At 45.6% G+C, this 19,588-nt stretch overlaps 2 protein-coding genes across 2 annotated transcripts in view; one reads left to right on the plus strand and one right to left on the minus strand.

Annotated features, from left to right (window-relative positions):
• ZIC4 (Zic family member 4) overlaps positions 1 to 8,938 on the minus strand; it is an 18,870-nt gene extending 9,932 nt beyond the window's left edge. Inside the window, exons 1-2 of the mRNA XM_006874388.1 lie at positions 8,681 to 8,938; positions 4,851 to 4,935 (exon numbers count right to left, since the gene is read on the minus strand). Of these exons, the coding sequence (XP_006874450.1) occupies positions 4,851 to 4,920 (70 nt within the window). The 5' untranslated portion in view covers positions 4,921 to 4,935; positions 8,681 to 8,938. The remainder of the gene's footprint in view (positions 1 to 4,850; positions 4,936 to 8,680) is intronic.
• A 2,786-nt stretch (positions 8,939 to 11,724) lies between these two features.
• On the plus strand, positions 11,725 to 18,982 carry ZIC1 (Zic family member 1). The gene is made up of 3 exons (XM_006874389.1): positions 11,725 to 13,411; positions 14,859 to 15,022; positions 15,683 to 18,982. Exons 1-3 carry the CDS (start codon positions 12,430 to 12,432, stop codon positions 15,878 to 15,880), a joined length of 1,344 nt encoding a protein of 447 aa, XP_006874451.1. The 5' UTR covers positions 11,725 to 12,429; the 3' UTR covers positions 15,881 to 18,982.
• The last annotated feature ends 606 nt before the right edge of the window (positions 18,983 to 19,588 follow it).

A 19,588-nucleotide genomic window follows, 5' to 3' on the forward strand; every position in this document is an offset into this window, starting at 1 on the left:
CTCACGCTTTTACTGCTCATGCGCTCTGACCTGGGCATGGATTCTTTTTTTCTCTCTTTCCTAGAGCCACCTCCCTGTCTTCTCTACAAAGCTTGGTGGGTCAGTTTCGGCTAGCGACTCCAGAAAGTGAACAGGGCTGGTGTATGCCTACATTCATCACGAATTAGGGTGGGGGGCGGACAGGGAGGTGTATTGTATTGGGAGTCACAACCTCTCAGAGCGAGCTGTGTGTGTGCGCGAGGGAGGCGACAAGGTTACTGGAATTGAGGGTGAAGTAAGAATTCTTAGGCCCTAGACCCTGGAACCTAATTTTATTTCCTTGCTATCTCCATAATTTCTCGTTTTCTTTTTCGCCCTCTTTTCCTCCCTCCTTCCTCTACCACCGCAACTATACTTCTTACTTGGTTCTTTCTTCTTCCCTCCCTCTCTTGCTCCTCCCTACTCTCGTCTTTCTTCTTAGCCTCAGCGGCCCCTCCTCCCTGCTGCTTGCCAAGCTCAGAGAACCCTAGAATCCGCCGGGATCTGAACCAGATGTGAGTCCAAGCCAAAGATTACCTGGCTGCGAACCCACCCCAATCCGTCCAGTAAGGAACTGAGAACTCTCTGGGCCAACAATCCCAAAGACCCGCAGGCAAGGTGGCCACAGAAACAAAACTCTATATCCTGCTGCTGGAAGAAACCTCTGAGAAAGAGGTTTTTGTTTTGTTTTGTTTTGTTTTGTTGGGGGGGGTGGGGAGGGGGGAAGGGAGTATGTCCACTCTCAGCTCTAACCACTTGTTGCTGCTGGACCAAGTGTCTGCCTTCCTTATTTCTCACTTCCAGGGCTGTGTAAAGAGTGGACGCCACGTTTCTCAGCCCAAGCTATGAGAGGGTTTGCACACTCAGGACCTCTTCCCACAGGACTCTGTCCTGAGCTGCGAGCTCGATTGTGGTGGTTGTGGTGCTGGCGGCGAGCGGGCAGTCTAAAAGAACTTCACATCAGGCCCAGTTGATAGTGGCGTAAGCAGGAGTGTCCTTTGTCTGCGCAGACAGGCTGTGGCCAGCTACGCAGTCCTAGGGTTTAAAGGGCTGCTAGTCCAGATTCCTGCCTTACTCTACATAGTCGAAAATATGGGTCCAAGTGTTCCGAGGAGACTCCCCAAAGAGAAATGCTAAGATTTTTAAGAGCAGTTTTGATGATTTAGTATAAAATCCCGTTCCCAGAAATTGAGAAGTTTGAGATTACAAGGAATTCTAATTTGACTGAGCTACTCCACCCATTCCCAGTACCAAGGGTTGTAAATAAGAGCTTCTTTTACATTAAAACAAAAAACAAAAAAACAATTATTTATAATGGTTGACAGATTCTTTGAGACTTTCTTCATTTAATTCATTGTTCCGGGATTGTGAGGGAGGGGGCTCTCTTTCGGTGCTGTACTTTATCAGGGGATTAACTTCCACAGTAATTTCCCTCGGCTTTGACAAGTCAGGGTCTTACTGCTCCTCAGTCCGGAAGAGCTTAGGCAATGCTACCAATAGATGCTGCTTTAGCATTAACAACAACAACAACAACAACAAAAAATTCCAAAGAGAGAGTTTGACAACCCTTCAACCAGATTCCTTCTGCTCATAAAGGGAGGGGCTTCTGCCCAGTGATTTTGAGAAAAGACTTGGAGGATTTCTCTCCTTTTCTGACTTTCACCCTCCCTCACTTCCTCACTTTCTGGGAGTTCTCCCTTTGCCCAGAGTTGCCTCTTTACATGCTCTCCCACCCTATTTTCCCTTTCACCTAGGGCTGGGACCTGCTCTCTGTGGAAGTGTTCGCATGTCTCAGTGAGTGATTTCAAAGCTTCCTGCAGTGAAGGTGTATGTTGAATGATGAAGTTGCTTAGGCTGAACCCATGGGAGAAATGAAAACAAAACAACAACAACAACAAAAATAAGCATGTCCCTCCCTTGTACCTCTTCCCTTGATTTTCCTCCTATCCTTCCTTTAACAACAACTTAGTTAACTTTCCCTGTGGCATGTGGGCCTAAGTACAGGGGCTATTCTGTAATAGCCCAGCAATTAAAATATTACTTCTGCCACCTAAACCTAGGTAATCTACAAACCCACCATCCACTTTAGTTTGACTAAAACTCTAATTTGCACTGAAATTGATGCCTTAATATGTACAGTGTGACCCCCCCCCCCCATATCAGGGGTTCTTAACACATTTTAGGCTGTATTTGAAAGTCTGGTGAGGTCAATGAGCTCCTGGTAGTTATGTGGTATGTTGCCCACCCTCACAATAGGAAATAAAACCAACAACCCCCAAATGAAAAGCTAATTTTCCATTTGAAAGTGGTGAAAATAAATGTTATTTTTCCCATCCAAGTTCATGAACCAAATTCTAACTGATTCTGTGGACTCCAGGGTTAAGAAGCCGAAGATTTATATACATAGATTGCTCATATACAATACACTCTCAGTTACTAACTTTGCCCTTAAAAAGCTTTGAACATATGTATATATCTTTTTATACCAGCAGTGGAAAGGCAGAGACATCTGATTCAGCCAAAACAGCAAGAGGAGTCTGGACCTATAGAGCTCCTTCCCCAGGGAAGCTTTCCATTTAAGTATGAAAACATCTGAACTCATCTAGGTAGATGTTTCTTGAGTAGCCAGGGACACCTGACCTGCAAGTCACTGATGTTGCCTGATCCATGCAAGCTCCTTGGAGCCACTTGGTTGGCTAAATACAGCAATGGCACCAGGCATTCTCCCAGGGAAACATTTCCTCAGGGACAGCCATAATACAAATATATATATATACCTTTCCCCCACTAATATTTATAGACAAGAAACTTTGAGGGTTATACATAAGGGACTTTAAGGCCTATCTCTGAAATCAAAGCAGTATTCAGCTAACCACATAGGTGGAACACCAATGTCAGGGAAGCATAATTTAGTTTGCATTGTGGCCTTCCAGTGCCCAAGGAACAAGGAGCCCAGGCTTTAGAGACTCTCCAATTGGGCAGGCTGAGAAGTGGTTATGTCCTCAGTATTTTTCAGAATTTTTCTTTAAGGAAGTTTTCTCAGCCCACTCTGGCTCAGGACTAAAATATTGGGTGAACCCTAATGATGGAATCTTTGAGAGTTAACTTTCTTGCTCAGAGATCCCAGGAAGAGGTTAAAACAAAAAACAAAACAAACAAAAACTGTGAGGTTTCATGGGATCCTGTTTGGAACATATTCTACTATCAAAAACAAAATATTATTATTTGCTTTAGTTCTGTACATTCTTTGCTCAGTGTTCAGAATCAAGCCCCACTTACCTCTGCTTGTTCCAGTCAGATTACTGCAACAGCATGACCTAAACTGATTTTTCTAGACAACCTGTAGAAATTTGGTTGTCGTACCATCTGCCAGAGCTCCTCACATCATTGGCTCAAGTGGAAGAATGTCTGCCCTCTTTCCCTTGGAAAGGAAAGAAACTGAGGAGATTTAAGATCAATAGCTAGGCTATTTTTCTATTTTGATCTTTTAAGCAATGTTAAGTGATGCTTAACTGCTGCAGGTTTCCCTCAGAGCAGGGTTCCAGAAGTTGAGGTCCACTGCACAGAGTCTGACCAAGCACAAGTCTTATGAACCAGTGGAATGTTCTGCATCTAGATCTGCAGTCACTTGCTCAGTCATTTCTTCCCAGTTTTCTGGCCAGGTTACCACCCAAATCTCTTCCTAGGCTATTCACATACTAGCTTCAAAATTCCTGTGGTGGGAGGTTGTCACTAGTCTTATGAAAAGAAATAACTTAAGCCCCGGGAGCCTATATGTCCAACTCTAAATTGTACAAAAGAGATGAGAGCTATCAGGATTTTGAAGGTAAGGGAGAATTTTCTTCCCATCTGCTATGAAAGTTTGAGCTTCAATCCTCAGTATTAACTGAGTACAGAGGAATATACACTTGGTTAGAATTTAATTTCCAAACCAGGGGTCTTAGAAATATCTTTTGGCAAAATATTAAGAAATATGGCTAATGAATCTTCCAGAACAGCTTTAAGGAACCAAAAACAAATAAATTTACATAATAACTACATCTCTTTAAAGAATTTTTCCATAAAATCATCTAAAAATTATAAAAGAGAGACACTTTCTGATTGTCAATTTAACTTTTGTTAAGAGGGTTGCTTTGCTTAACATCAAGGGAACATCATTGGCGACAATTGTCAGCTGGTGGTGTGGTTGAAATAAAGGAAACTAGACGCCTGGAAGGGAAAACACCCAACCCTAAATCATATGCTTATTCTAAATGGAATATTAAATTAAATTCTTCACAATGAAGGTATTCCTGACAGAATGGCTGTCAGTCACTCCCTGTTCAGACACCACATTGTGGGAACGTCCTCACCACCACATTGCAGAAGGCTGGTGTTCCTGGTAAAGATGATGCATATCATGTAAACCCCATCACCAAGATCAAAGTCTACTTCTTTCATGGAAGCCAATACATGTCAAACCTCATTCCAATCAAATTGTCCGGAAATGAATTCAGGATGAATATGTCATAGAATAATGTGACAGTGAAGCTGCAAAAGGTCAGGGGTGGTTGTTTCAATGAGAGAGTCGTCAAATATTAATTCTAGAATGTCCAGATGAGTAGGCATTGAGGGGGATTATCCGGCTGCTGGTGGGATGTTGTGTTGCTGACTTGTGTGCAAATGCATCAAACACCAAGATGTTGCTCTAAGTTTCATTGAACTTAAGAAATACCCCCAGATCACAACCTAACATAAGCAAAAATTAAAACAAAACTCCTCATTCCAAAAATAGATAGAAACTAAATAAACCTTCAAGAAACCAATATTCAAGGAGGAGGATCTTAACTTACTTGAGTCTTTCAGAGTGTTTCGGTAAAGCCGTAATCGTTTCCTCATCACCAAGGAAGCCTTGTATCTCATTTTCTGACTTTGAGCCTGTTTGGGAAGAAAAGGAGGACAGTTACTAGTCAAACAATTGGATACTAGGTTGTATGGCTACATCCTGTGGCCTAAATGTGTCAGTGAAGATGTTGGTTTGAAGAGAGTCTTCTGTTTTTTCTTTGACCATTTTCAAGTTTTGTAGCTAAAGGTAAGTACTCTATTGAGGACTACCTATATTTATTACAGAACAATACATTCTGGTGAAAACAAATAATAAATATAATAATTTCCAACTTGACTTTATCAGAAACTCACTTTGTGACTTTGCTTTGCAAGTGGACTTAAACTCTCTTTTCAGGGAGTATTCAAAAAGCTCTAATTTGAATATATTCTATGGGAAGTTCCATTAATTTAAAAAAATATCTATATTAGTTGGGTTAAGTGGGATTTAATATGTGGAGGGACTGCTGTCTCCTCAGAGGTTAAACAACAAAACAAACAAACAAACTAATAAAAAAAAAAACCTAAACAACAAACAAATAAAAACAAAAACATTAGTGTGTTATAACTGAGCTATAAGGGTTGGAGTATAGGGCTGTCTTTGAAGCTTTGCAGATCCTGTCTTACCCTGTGGTGATGCAGAATACCTTAGCCTCATATGATCCTCCTCCCACATTCATTTTGGAGCCATCAGTGGTTGATTTTTACAGTTAATAAAATAGTACAATTTAACAAGCTTTTTTAAAGAAGGCATCTATTTCAAAACTGGATCCTAGTTACCCTTTATATCTTAGTTGAGATGGTCACAAACATCCCCTTAATATACATGTGTTCCTTTTCAGAATGACTCTGTAGCTAAAGCTGCCAAGCCTTTGGCCATTTAAAAATCTGTCTTTAAAGTCATCCTGGAGGCCTCTGCTCTGTGTCTGTCAGAGAAGGCTAGAGGCAATGAAGCAACTAAATAGAGGCCATCCACCGATCCCAGACACTCCGTATGGCCCAGAAAGACAAACAGCCTTTGAAAAGGTCTCAGGATGGACAAACACAACAAGACTTTGTGTCAATGAGGACGAGGACGTCTGCCGTCTTGACACTCCAACCCACAGAACAATCAATTGTTTAACTTGTTGAACCACAGGCCAAATCCAAGTGGAACTTTGCTATCTCAAAGGGTTTCTAGTTCTCTACACTTAGATTTTTTCTTTTCTCTCTCTATTCTCCACCTGCATTTGAACTACTTTGCTGTTTTTACCTTTCTCTCTACCATCTTTTCTAGTTCCAAGTTTTCTAGTTTCTGGGGAATGCAGCCAGACTCACCTTTTCCCAAAGGGTTTCATTTTTTTTGTTTGTTTGTTTCAATGTTTTCTAACCACAAGGCATCCACCCCCAAATTTAATAAGCTTCTTTATGCAAAAATCAGGAAAGAAAGGAGGCCTAATTCTGCATTCCTACAGAAGGGCACATGCTGGGCATTTTCACTCTGAAATGTCCTCTTGGTAGGATATTTAGTATGGGAAAAGGCCTGGTTGGTTGAAGCTAATAGAATTTATTTTTTTTATTTCAAGAGAAATGGGTGTGAGGTCCTAGAGACCTCTGTCTAGGGCTGGGTCAGTTTGGCCTCCAGGTTCTAATAGCTCTTTCCCTATTACAAACCCACAGGCATGCAAACAATTGTTGCAGATGGGAATTAGGGCAGGGGAGGGCACCTTAATCTGCTTTCAGTAGTAGGCATCTCCAGCACTAGGCCTGTGGGGGATGAAGGAAAACATCTTCTATGGTGCAAACTCTGACACAACTTGGCAAATCAGCCACCTCACTTACGGAGGAGTGACAAAATGTGGGGACCCTCCCTGGCCCCCAGAACCACAGGTTCCCAAGAAGCTCTGATGTAGAAGGCCTGCCACAAGCATGGTTGGTTTACCAGCATGCTTGCACCAGACAGTCTTCCCACACTAGCTTGTGGTCACCGAATCACCACTCAGGGAGTACACCCTGGAGATACAGTGGGATCTGCCTCTCCCCACCCCCACTTCTCAGAGAAGAACAGGATGCCAGCCAGGTCCCGTGATTGATCGTGCAGAACCAGGGCAAAGGAGGGGTAGTGTGTATGGTACAAAAGGCACCATTTTATTTTGAGGAAAGGCCAAGTCCGAATGTTGTGAGGCCGCCCTAGATAGAGTAGGCCTGGCCAAGGTCAGAGGTCATCTACAACCTGCTTTCTAAGCCTCAATTTCTGGCTCCAGCCTTCAATGCTGTTACACATGAATTTAACTCACTATCCATGCGAACGAACCCAGCGCCGAAGAGGCGTACCGGCTCTCCGCCACAGCTTAATCAGCCTGGGCGCTGCACAGAGCAGAGACCGCTGCACGCTGGCTGGGAGATCACTAGTAGGAGCAATACCGTGCTTCTGGCCTCTGCCTGCAGTCTTTGATTGCCTGCAGCCCTCTGAGCCTCCTTAACCACCGTTGCCCAGGCCTTAAGTGCTAGGAATTTGTGCCATAAGCTTAGGTTCTGCGAGAGCATTTTCTCCTTTTCCTGTTCTTTCTGCCAGTAGCTCGGTTTCCCCACCTCTGCACTGGAGCCTGGGCGACTTTTCGGTGTCAGAGTACCGCCTGCAGCAATGGCTGGACTACAGAACCAGTTTGGGCATCTAACTCTCCATCACCACCCCCTTTTTTTTTCTTACCACCCCCCCCCCCCCCATCTTCCTCCAACCTGCAAGCGTCTGAAATAGAGGAAAGGAAGACATTGCAGCAACGTGGGTTGCTGTGAGGCCAATATTGTTGGAAAAAGGGAGAAATATGACCTCGGAATCCATAAGGAGTTTCTTGCAGGCTGGCTGGCAGAAAGGCAGCTTTCCAACACCCCGTCTCCATTCCTAAGAAAAAGCTGGCTCCCAACCGTCCCCATGGGCCATTATCAATCCCAAACTTTCTGGTCAAGCCTTTGAGCCAGTCCTGGATTTCTGTCACAGCCCGACTCTGTTCCCGCTTTACTTCGCCCCTAATTTCCACTCTCCCTGTGTTGTGCCCATAGTCCAAGGCGGCTGACGCTGTGGCCTGCTCCCCAGGAAATGAGTCCCAGCCCTCATTCGAATCCTCGAGAAAGAAAGCCAAGTCCCGAACCCGCGGCCAGCTGCGCGCAGTGAGCGGATCCCATGGGTCAGTGTCCTGAAGCGGGCCCAGGATGAGGGAGGGCGAGAAGCCGCGCTGGGCGGCATCCGTAGTCAGGCTGGGGCGAAGTTCCGTAGACTTGCTGCCAGCCTGGCCTGCTAACTTGGCTCCTTTGACGCTGGGGAGGTGACGCCGAGTACCTCTCAGCCATCCCGGTGGGGGCAGAGTGGAGAAACTGCCCGAAGGGGCCCCCTTCCGGCGCAGGCCCCTCTCAGTTGGCGTTAGGGTAGCTCTGAACTACGAATCCCCATCTAGTGCCCACAGTGGGACACCACCTAGGCCATTTACAAAGAGGAAAGGGAAGGCGGGAGGGCAGCAAGCTGGTTTTGGTCCCCGTGCCAGTGGGAACCCCATTTGTGCCCCTCCCCCCACTTCTGGGGAGAGGGGATGGACCGGTTTCCAACGTTGCCCCTTTGCAGAAGGGCACCCTCCTCTCCTCAATGTCAGTGGGGGTGGGGCCTTCACTGGGTTGGGGGCTAAGGGGGAGGGTATTAGGGAGAAAAACTGGTTGGACCTCTGTCCCCAATAGGGTTTGGGTACCATCGCTCCCATAAGGTTGCTTGCACCCTAACCATTAGGGGTACCGGGTTAGGGCTGTATACCCCCTGAACTCATGCACTTACCTGGCTCCACCTGTTGCCCGGATCGCCTCATTTCTGCACATCACTTGGGGGTGGCTGAGGGGGGACCACAAACCCCTCCAAGTCTCTCCTTTGTGGTTCCAATAAGGCAGTCATCCTTCATTTCTCCTTTTCCAGCTTTCGGGAAGCAGTTAGGGAATGTATGATGAAGCAGAAATGAGCCGTCAGGATGATATTTTAATGGCTTATATGTCACGTTGGTGCATGTGGCTTTGAACTGGAGCCGCTTGCGTTTCCTGCAGAGAGCGCCGCAAATCCCACTTGATAACTTCTACAACCCACAACTTTTTTTTCCTCCCTCTCACATTCACTCTTACCGTGTATATTTGGACGCGTTTCCTAAAAATACACTCTTGTGAACTTCCCCGTTGGATTTGCCACAGACTGGAAAGTAGAAGACTGACTTTTCTTTTTCTGAAGAATTATTTTCCCTCCCTCTTTTCAATAGTTATTTTCCCCCCTCAAGCCCCCTCCCTTGTTTTCTCGAGAGGCAAGGCGAAGTGGGTTCAATATGATATTTGTTCTCCCCAGTGAGAGAACACTCTCTAGAGAAAAACTTGCAGAGGTTTTCTTAGAACTGCATTCAACAGAATTCAACTTCCCCTTCCAGAAAGCAGAAAAGACTCAGAGTGGCGTGCACATACACATATATGATAACAACAACATATATATATGATTAATATTATCTATTACTTATATAATTAGATAAAACAATCAACCCATTAACTTCCAGCCTTTTCATTCCATTCCCATTCATGGTCCCATTCAAAGTTGGCGGGGAAATGCTGGCCGCTAGACTCAGACTTGTTGCTGGGGACAGAGCATTTGGTGTGTGTGTTTTTTTTCCGTCTTGAATTTCTGTTTCTCAGCATAACAAGCACAAATGCTTGCCCAGGTCCCTTCAGATACCGGGAAACCATCTCGGATACAAAAGCCGGGTTTTGAGCCAGCAGAGCCCAGGAAAAACTTGCTCGTCCCAAGCACAAATCTAGTCAGTAAAAAGACCAGAAAACCAGAAAGGCAAGGAGCCCCTGACGTTGGCCTAGCCTTTCCCGAGCTCTGCAACCCGTGCGGGCGATGGGGCAAAAAAAAAAAATTATTCATTTTCATTTTCCTCTTGCTGGAGCACTGGTTGAATTTCCTAACCGGCCGCCCGTGAAAGGATGAGTTGAGGTTTCTTTGTCTGGAAAAAGAGTTTAGGGCTGTGATTCAGCTGCAAAGAAGCCAAATGAAGTTAGAAACAAAGGATAAATTGAAGGATTCCGACTCTTGGCTTTTTGTGTTTTCCTTACTAGAAAATAATTAGACCTAATGAATATGCAGACGCCTTAGTTAAACCCTCGGGCCGAGGCTGCTGGGTTTTAAACAGAGCTGCGGAGAAATGCGACCTTCATCCCCCAACCCCCGCATCCCCGTGCATTTTTTGAAATGCATAAATGTTTCTGGGCTTAATTGATTGAGTCACAGGGATTTTTTTTTTTCTTCTTCCTGCTTTTAAGTGCCTTACTCCCCTACCTTTCAACAATCATTTTAATATATAGTCAATGGCTCTTTGTGGACAGGACAAAAAGCAACTACGCGCAGTTGTTGAATAGACTTTGCGCTGGGCAAAGACAGGTTAATCGAGGGCCGCATCGCGAAAACAAGCGAGTGTTGTATGTTTGCACTGAATCCAAATGTCTGCATTTTCCTAACTAAATCAAAGGGAGTGTTATTTCTTTTTCTGCTCACTCATCTGAAGGTAAGTAAATTTTCTCTGGCGATCAAAAGCCTGGTCGGCAACAAAGACCGCGCCCGCTTTTTCCACCGTCCTGGTGTGGCGAGTTGCGGAATTTCAATAACTGTGACAAGGGTGACTGATTTGTGAACTAGAAAAGGTTTGAATGTCACAAAATTTACATTGGTCCTATCTATCGGGGATTTAAATACCAAAAAAGTATTCGGGGAGGATCTCTAGGGAGCTTTGGGCAGCCCAGAGGAACAATGGAGCGTTGGGAAATTTACAGTTTTACCTGAATGAATGGGGCCCCAGTTAGAAACAAGGGTGTAGAGGGAGGAGGTTGGCTGGGGCAGTCGAGGGAGATGAGGAAAATGGGAGAAAAGAGAAAAATAACAGAAGGGGGAGGTGGGGATAAAAGGAAATCGGCAACAATGTTTCCAATTTGCCATTAAAAACAAACAAAGCTCAAGAACCTGTAAAGTTAGGAGCTCTCATCCATCTGTGTTTATTTTTTAGGGAGGACAAGAGGGCGCAGGAGGCCTGAAAGATTTGATAAAAGTAAGGAAAAATAAGGAAACCGGTTACTCTGAGAAATCACAACACTTGTAAAGAGAGAGAGAGAGAGAGATTGAGAGAGAGAGAGGAGAGTCTGTGAGCTCCTGAGATCTTAAATTATAAACAGGAAGGGGATGAGGCAAGCGAAAAGCAAACTTCAAAAGGAGCAAATAACAAAAGCCCCTTAAAAGCAGGGAAAGGAAGGAAGAAAGAATAGAAAGTTGCTGAATCGGGACATTCGGGACATTCTGGAAGTGCCTTCGCAATGTTAACCAGCTCCATCCCTGTCTCCTGTTCCTGGAGACACCCGAAGTCGCTACTCGCTCAAAGAGGAGCAAGTTCGAAGGAGAAAGAGGTAGTGAAAGAGAGAGAGAGAGAAAGAGAGGGCGAGATAGAGAATATGAGTACCAAAAAGAAAAGGAATCGTGGCAAAAAAAAAAAAAAAAAAAAAAATTCCGTGAGAAGAGGGAAAAAAAATTTGGCTAAAAAAAAAAAGTTGCTACTCCTGGCAGCCCTGTTTGTCAAAAGGGGATGTCAAGCGCTTTACAATACCTGGGATTGATGAGGCAGGCGGGCCAATGAGCGGTGCGCGGAGCCTCGGCGCTCCCTCCGTTGGCGCGGTGGCTGAGGGCGGGGGGAACAAGGGCGCACCAATGAGCTTTCACGATGGCGGCACGTGACGCCTCCCCCTGCTCTCATTCATCAAGGGGGGGACGGTGTCGTCCTTTCAATTCATTTATCTGCAGGAATGATTGCTGCTATCAGTCTCGCGCTCACCGCCCGGCTGAGGAGGTGAAAGTTTCTCCCCAGGAAGATAAACCGCAAAAGACAATATTGTGCATGATTTGCGCCTTTTCTTTGGCTTTTTCTTTCTTTCTTTTTTCCCTCTTTTTTTTTTTTTTTTTTTACAAAATACAGAGGGGGAAAAGAAGAGTGAAGGAGCGAGGAGGCGAGCCTAAGATAAAGGAGAGAGAAAAGAAAGGGCGAGGGGCTAGTGGAGAAGTGAGGAGGGGCGAGCTGCGCGAGGAGGAGAGAGGGTGAGCAGTAGCGGCTCCGGCGCTCACATTCCTCTATGCCACAAATCCAGGAGGAAGTTTTTTTGGGGGGCTGAGATGCTTCTTGCCTTTCCCCGGGCAACCTTGACGAGGGGCTCTCTCGGCAGAGACTGAGCTACAAGAAAGTGAGAGCCCGGCTGGAGGGGTCTGTGCGGCGGGCTCCGGAGCCCGCCTAGCTCCCGGCCCGCAGCTGTCCGGCTTCCCCGCGCTTGGCTAGGCAGGCGACCGGGTGTGCCGCTGCCGGCGGGCTAGGATTTCTCGAGGTGGGTCGACTCCCCCTCCCTCTCTTTCTTCCTCCTCTTCCTCCGCCTCCCGTTCCTCCTCCTCCTCTTGATTTTCCCTCCTCGGCAGGCGAGGGTGGGGGGGGCGGGGGAGGTCGGGGCTCGCCCGGAGCAGCCACGATGCTCCTGGACGCCGGCCCCCAGTACCCCGCGATCGGCGTGACCACCTTTGGCGCGTCCCGCCACCACTCGGCGGGCGACGTGGCCGAGCGCGACGTAGGCCTGGGCATCAACCCGTTCGCCGACGGCATGGGTGCCTTCAAGCTCAATCCCAGCTCGCATGAGCTGGCCTCGGCCGGCCAGACTGCCTTCACGTCTCAGGCACCCGGCTACGCGGCCGCCGCGGCCCTCGGCCATCACCACCACCCGGGCCACGTTGGCTCCTATTCGAGCGCAGCCTTCAACTCCACGCGGGACTTTCTGTTCCGCAATCGGGGCTTTGGCGACGCGGCAGCGGCAGCCAGTGCTCAGCACAGCCTGTTCGCCGCCTCGGCGGGAGGCTTCGGGGGCCCACACGGTCACACGGACGCCGCGGGCCACCTCCTCTTCCCCGGGCTTCACGAGCAGGCAGCGGGTCACGCGTCGCCCAACGTGGTCAACGGGCAGATGAGGCTCGGTTTCTCGGGGGACATGTACCCGCGGCCGGAGCAGTATGGCCAGGTGACCAGCCCGCGTTCGGAGCACTATGCCGCGCCGCAGCTGCACGGCTACGGGCCCATGAACGTGAACATGGCCGCACACCACGGCGCCGGCGCCTTTTTCCGATACATGCGCCAACCCATCAAGCAGGAGCTCATCTGCAAGTGGATCGAGCCGGAACAGCTGGCCAACCCCAAAAAGTCGTGCAACAAAACTTTCAGTACCATGCACGAGCTGGTCACGCACGTCACCGTAGAGCACGTTGGCGGCCCAGAGCAGAGCAACCACATCTGCTTCTGGGAGGAGTGTCCGCGCGAGGGCAAGCCCTTCAAAGCCAAATACAAACTGGTCAACCACATCCGCGTGCACACGGGCGAGAAGCCTTTCCCTTGCCCCTTTCCTGGCTGCGGCAAGGTCTTCGCTCGCTCTGAGAACTTAAAGATCCACAAAAGGACGCACACAGGTACGGAAACTGCTCTCCTTGATCATCTCCCCCACCCCCATTTCTTTTCTCTGGGCCTGGGACCCCAAATCCAAAAGTCAGCGACCGGGGCGCACAAACCTAGCCATCGTAAGCTCCGGGTACCAGGTCCCAGCTGGCAGACAGTCTGCTGAAGTATACATTGGTTTTGAGCATGGAATTTGAAATTATAAAAAAGTGGAGAGAGGCTCGGATGAGGATTTAAGGGAGTTAATAAAGGAAATGAAGTATAAAATAGGCCCGCAAAACCGGGGTCGAGCCCCGCTTGGCGGAGCCCTTGGTTCGAGTGAAATCGGTGAGGTGGCCGACTGCAGGAAGCTGGGGAGTTGCAGGCCTACCTAAATGCTTGTTTCTGGCCACAATCCTTTTCCAAGCACCTCAGAGAAGGTTTTGCCAAAAGAAGCGCTAAAGAAATTGGTAGGCATTGGGTAAGGAAAATAGAAAGCTACTAAAACAGAAACAGAAAGAGAACTGGAGAAATAAGGCCTGAGAAAGCTTTGGGGTTTATGCATATATTTAAAGAGCCCAGTTTTAGTTGCAGCTGGTTTGAGAGTGGACTTGAGGCTTGGAGGAGTTGGCAGGAAGCGGGCAAGTCCCTTTTGTCGTTCAGATTCCATGGAGCGGGTTTTCCAAACTTCAAATGCCTGGAGTTGGCTTTAAAAACAATGAAGAGACCATTTTGGAACAGTTAAAAAACAGTTTAAAAAAAAAAAAAAAGTTTGCCAGGAGCGCGGGTCCTGTGGTGTGATGTCTGCCCGGCATTTTAGGCCTCTTATGACTGTGAGGCCGGGATGCAGTCTCATTCCCCAGTCTGCTTTGCCCTGGAGATTTCTTAGAAAAGCGCTAGGAACTTCGGGCTTAAAGCCCGAGCCGGGGAAACCTTCGTGGCACGGAGTGCTGGGCCAAGAGAACCAAGGAAAATGTATGTTTGGGGTGGGGTGAGGTTAGGGAGATGAAGGAGGCGGGTGAGGAGCAGTGGGGAGGGGGAGGGGGTGGAGAGAAGAGCAAAACAGTAGGAGAATTAGCCCCAAAGTGGAAATTAGAAACCCAGAGCTAGGTACGAGCCTCCCAAAGTCTTGTCTATAGTAGCCCCAGGCAGAAAAACCAGCAGCTAGAGCCGCTGCCCTTCTGAGACATAAAAAGAAATAAAACAAGCAAACACTACAAAAACTAATAAAAATAGAAAACCAGTCCTAAAAATAAGATCTGGATTTAATTAAACTACGAGTTTGAATATAGTTAAACGGTTTATAAATTCACTGCAGATAAAGGAATGTTTTTTGAAGACTCGGGTATTTGAGTTTACAAAGTGCTAACCCTGGACGCTTGGCTTTTTTCCTTTGTTTTTGTTTTTTCATTTATTTAAATTTTAAAAAGCAGCCACGGGATTTGTTCTAATTAGCTGCTTCTTTCTCGCCCTTCGCACCAGGGGAGAAACCCTTCAAGTGCGAGTTTGAGGGCTGTGACCGGCGCTTTGCCAACAGCAGCGACCGCAAGAAGCACATGCACGTGCACACGAGTGACAAGCCCTATCTTTGCAAGATGTGCGACAAGTCCTACACGCACCCCAGCTCCTTGCGCAAGCACATGAAGGTAATCGCCGGGCTCTCGTCGTCTGTCTTTTAGTGGGGCACTGCCTCTGCTCTCCCGCCGGTGTGGGTGGCGAGTGCAGCCGGGTGGTGGTCGGGACTGGCAGGAGGAGGGTAGGCAAAGGTGCCACTCAGCCGAATGGGACTTTGTGGAGAACTGGAAAGGGAGATAAGGGTGTCCCAGGCCATCCGAAAAGCACCGTTTCCTAATAAGTTAAAAAGTGAGCTCTGGAATGGAGGCCGCTACTGAGTCTGGAGCTCCAGCTAATAAGCGTGTTAAGGCGGCGGAAGCTGCAGCCATTGCGGCTGGCAATAGAGCCACAGAGCTGGGGTCCTGCGCCCGGACCTAGGGCTCACCTTAACCTTGGCGCGCATCTCCGGGGCTGTGGCGGGAACCATCCGGGGTTCTGGTCTCAATTCCAGAACTTCCCCAGAACTCCTTTACTCTTGTGAGTCCGGGAAGCGTTGTTGTTCCTCCCGGGAGTACCGCCCGTTCCGGGATAAGGCTGGGGAGTCTCGCCTGAGTCCCGGGGTCAGCCTTCCTGCAGCTCAGGGGGATCTCGAGCCTCTGGGGAGGAGGTAAGGGGGAGCGCAGCTCTTCCATCCAGGGGCGGCTGCTGAGAGGATCCTCTAGCTCCGTAAAAACGCGTCTATTTTCCTGCAGGTCCATGAATCCTCCTCCCAGGGCTCGCAGCCTTCGCCGGCCGCCAGCTCGGGCTATGAGTCCTCCACGCCGCCCACCATCGTCTCTCCCTCCACAGACAACCCGACCACCAGCTCCCTGTCACCCTCCTCCTCGGCGGTCCACCACACAGCTGGCCACAGCGCGCTCTCTTCCAATTTTAACGAATGGTACGTGTAAACTCAGAATCAACACACAGAAAAAACCCTATTTAAGAGACTGAACACACGCCCACACACAAAATATTACTGAAAGAACCCTTCGAATCAAAACAATCCCCCACAGACCCCACAATCCTATTTTTTTTAAACCTTACAATAGACCCAGAACTGAGTAAGAGAGAGGAAGCATCAAACCTTTAAAAAAAAAAAAAAAAAAAAAGCTCCTTTCTTTTTCTTTTTTTGGCAAAGGCTTTGTACAAAGCTAAGGGGTCGGATGGGGGTCTCAAGGAGGAGGAGGCGGCCACCTGACCAAATGCCGCTCCCCCCTTCCCCCCAGGGCCAGTTTCTCGTCGGAACCAGAACAGGCTCTTTGGGGCTTCGGATATTTTTTTTCCTTGCTATCCTGTAAATACAGAATTATTAGCTTAAAACTGTACTGTTGGATTCTGTAAATAGTTATATCTCAGTTGGAGCGGGCGGGTGGGGTCGTGGCGTTGTGGTCTTTGCATTGGGGGAGGGGGGAGGGGCCAGGGGTTGGGGGAGGGGAGGGGGTGGGCGGCCGAAAGCCAACTATTTGTACTGAATGGCAAGAATGTTCTAGTAAATGTGTACCAAAATGTGAATTACTTTGTACGATTACAGTCTCCACGTCGACCTAACAGAATATTATTGGTATTAATGTGCTTTTTTTTGTATAAAGTGCAAACATTTCGTCCCAAAGTCTAAGTACTTTAGTGCAGTAAAATGTTGTTTCGCGTCCTGTCAAGAATTCGTATAGTATGAGCCTGGATCTGCGTGTCAAACTGTTCCATTTGTTTATGTAAAGTGATATTAAAAGAAAAAAAAAGATATAAACTATATCTGTCCGTTGCTTTTGGCAAAATTTACAACCACATACTGTATATAATTCCTAGTTTCCATATTTATCCGCATGTAAAGGGCCGGTTTATCCATGTTACAGATATTCAATATTTATGGCTAGAAGAACTCGTATGTACACTTTAGTTTCCAGAACTGTTTGGTAACCTTTCGTACCTTATTAAAGATTCTTAAATCTCAGTGATTGTGGTAGGAATTTCTTCTTCACCCCAGCAACCTGCTCCCTCTTCCTCCAGCCTTACTGGGTCTCCTGCAAAGCTCTCCAGCCTCCCTCGCCTGCCTTTTCTGTCATCGCAGGTCGTATAAATGTGATAAATGAACGCTACCCTGCTGGCTTTCCGAGAGGGTGTAATTAGTATTTATATCAAAATTTATGAAACGAATTTTCGGTCGCAGTATAATTTAAATGACCTTTGCAGACGTAGAATAACAACCATAAAAATAACAGAAATAGATTGCATAGGCGACATCAATATTAATGTGGGCGAATTGTCAGAAGCTCAGGGGTTCACTCTACAGCGGTGCAAATGAACTTGCAGCTGAGGGTTCTGCTGTCCCCCAAATTAAATTCCCTGGGCTGAAACCAAGTTGCAGATTTACAATATCATATTTTAAATTGCTGTCTTCAATTAAACCATTTATGGCCATAACTAATTTTCAAGATGTTGATGCATGCTTTTCCAGGCCTTCCTTCTTTGTACAAAAGTAAACATCCATAAAGTGTTTTACTTATATTTCTTCAAACTTGAAGCTAATTTAAATTAATTACATCCTATGATATGTTATTATTCCTATCATTTTGCCACTATTAGTTCTCGCCACAATATATCTAGGGAAGAGAATTATTTTATGTAATTTGATTATCTTTCTATCTCTTTTATTTATTTCTCATTTACTTAAGAAATTCGTTCCATTGACTGGCGTTGATACAGTAAATTTGTAAATGAGGAGACAATATAAAAAAATCTAAATTACTTGTGCTTAATGACTGTAGCAGAACGCCTTTTCTCTAAATCAGATTGTCTTTCTTGCAGTTTAGTTTGATAGATTTGCAAGCTATGCTGCTCCCTCCAAGTTAGCTGTGCTGGTAGGGACTCTGGCTTCTTTGTCTCTGGTTGTAGCCTGCATGATCGCCCCATTAGGCAGACTACTAGCCAGAGATCACAAATCAGTTCTTTGGCTGTAGTTGCAAGAGTGTGGATGTGTAGAAGTGGGAATGCAAAAACTGGCCTCACTGTGGGCAAGGAGGAACCTGGAACTGCTTTAATGTACTATGTGTGCTTAGGAAGTCACATGCCATATTAACTTTGAGTAGGAAAACAAGAATGAAATCCTTCAAAAGTATGAGAACTCCTTAAGACATTCATCTGTTTTAAAGCAAATTATTTTTTCAGGCATGTAGTTGACCAATGACAAAATCAAGGTTTTAAATTCTTTTTAAAACATCCTTTGTTGACTTGGCCTTTCATCTCTTGCTATTTGTATTTGTTATTTTTAATCAGTGGATTCTTACTCACTAAGAAATGGATTTGCTGCATTTTCTGCAGTACATCGCAAATGGTGAGCATGATGGTGCTTTAACTTTTTAAAAAATGTTATTCTGATTATAAGAGTAAAATTAGTTTTTCATGAAAAGAGCGCCACCTTGCAAGGTTTGAAGAGTTAAGGAAGTTAGAAACCACTGGCATCTAAAAACAAATTGCTGCTAACTCAAAAATTTGTGAGAACAAAAGTTAGTCCCAATTTGCTTTAAAGGCTTAAAATTAATCAACATTGTAGTATTTAAAATAAATTGTGACATTAAGTCCAATAATCAATACAAGTAGAAACAGGAACAAAATATAGCTGATCTTTCTAGGAAAGATAACACATCAATTAATAATTATCCTATACATTAGAGAACTTGGTATGCTTTATTATGATAATCATCATAATAATAGTACTTTTATAACTTTGCCAGTAAACTTAGGAAGATAGTAAGTGAAGAAATCTTAAATATTCCTTGACCATAAAAAAAGCAATTTACTTCAGATTTGGAAATATGTATGTCTCATTATTATTGTGGTCTGCCTGATAATCACATTGGTATTTTGTTTAATAATTAAATACCACAATATGACAAGTAGGATGTTTTAAAATTTTTAATTTTAGGGGAAATGTTTACTTAAAATTGATTTTATCTTTTAAATATTTTCTTTAGACTTTGAAGACCAAGTAAGTTTTAAAAACCCATTTGAGGAGTGTTAGGAGAGTAAGGAAGTTACTATGTATTTCAACATTTTCTTTGGATTTTTAAACCAAAGTAATTTTTTAAAAACTACATTTGAAGAATACAAGGTGTGTATGAATGATCTCACTCACCAGAAAGGAACTTTTATAGATAGCATAAGCCAACATGTATGTCAGCCCCCCCTCCCACTTTCAACATTCTCTTCTTCAATACCCATCACAAAGAAAAAGTCATTAATGATATAGTTCGCCTAAAATAATGCTTCAAACTTAAATGCAGTCTATTATTTTGCTGGTACCTTTAATGTCTGCTTCTTGAGATGTATTCTTCATACTTTTCTTCATGGACTATTAGGTTTTGAAATACATGAATGTGAACAGCAAAATATATTGTTAGACCCTATTTAGCAGGAGCTGAAGACACTGCAAATGGTTGGTTTCTATGTGTAGCTGTGGATTTTTATTTAGGTAGAAAACTGACTTGGTTCATATTGTGACTGCATTGTATTCTGGATTCTATCAAATGATTAGAACAGCTAGCAAGTTATTAAAAAGTTATATTATGTCAACAGAAAATGCCTGAGTATAAGCAATCATATCTGAGAAATGAAAAGAAATG

This window comes from Chrysochloris asiatica, unplaced genomic scaffold (genome assembly GCF_000296735.1).
Source record: "Chrysochloris asiatica unplaced genomic scaffold, ChrAsi1.0 scaffold00274, whole genome shotgun sequence".
NCBI lineage: Eukaryota > Metazoa > Chordata > Mammalia > Afrosoricida > Chrysochloridae > Chrysochloris > Chrysochloris asiatica.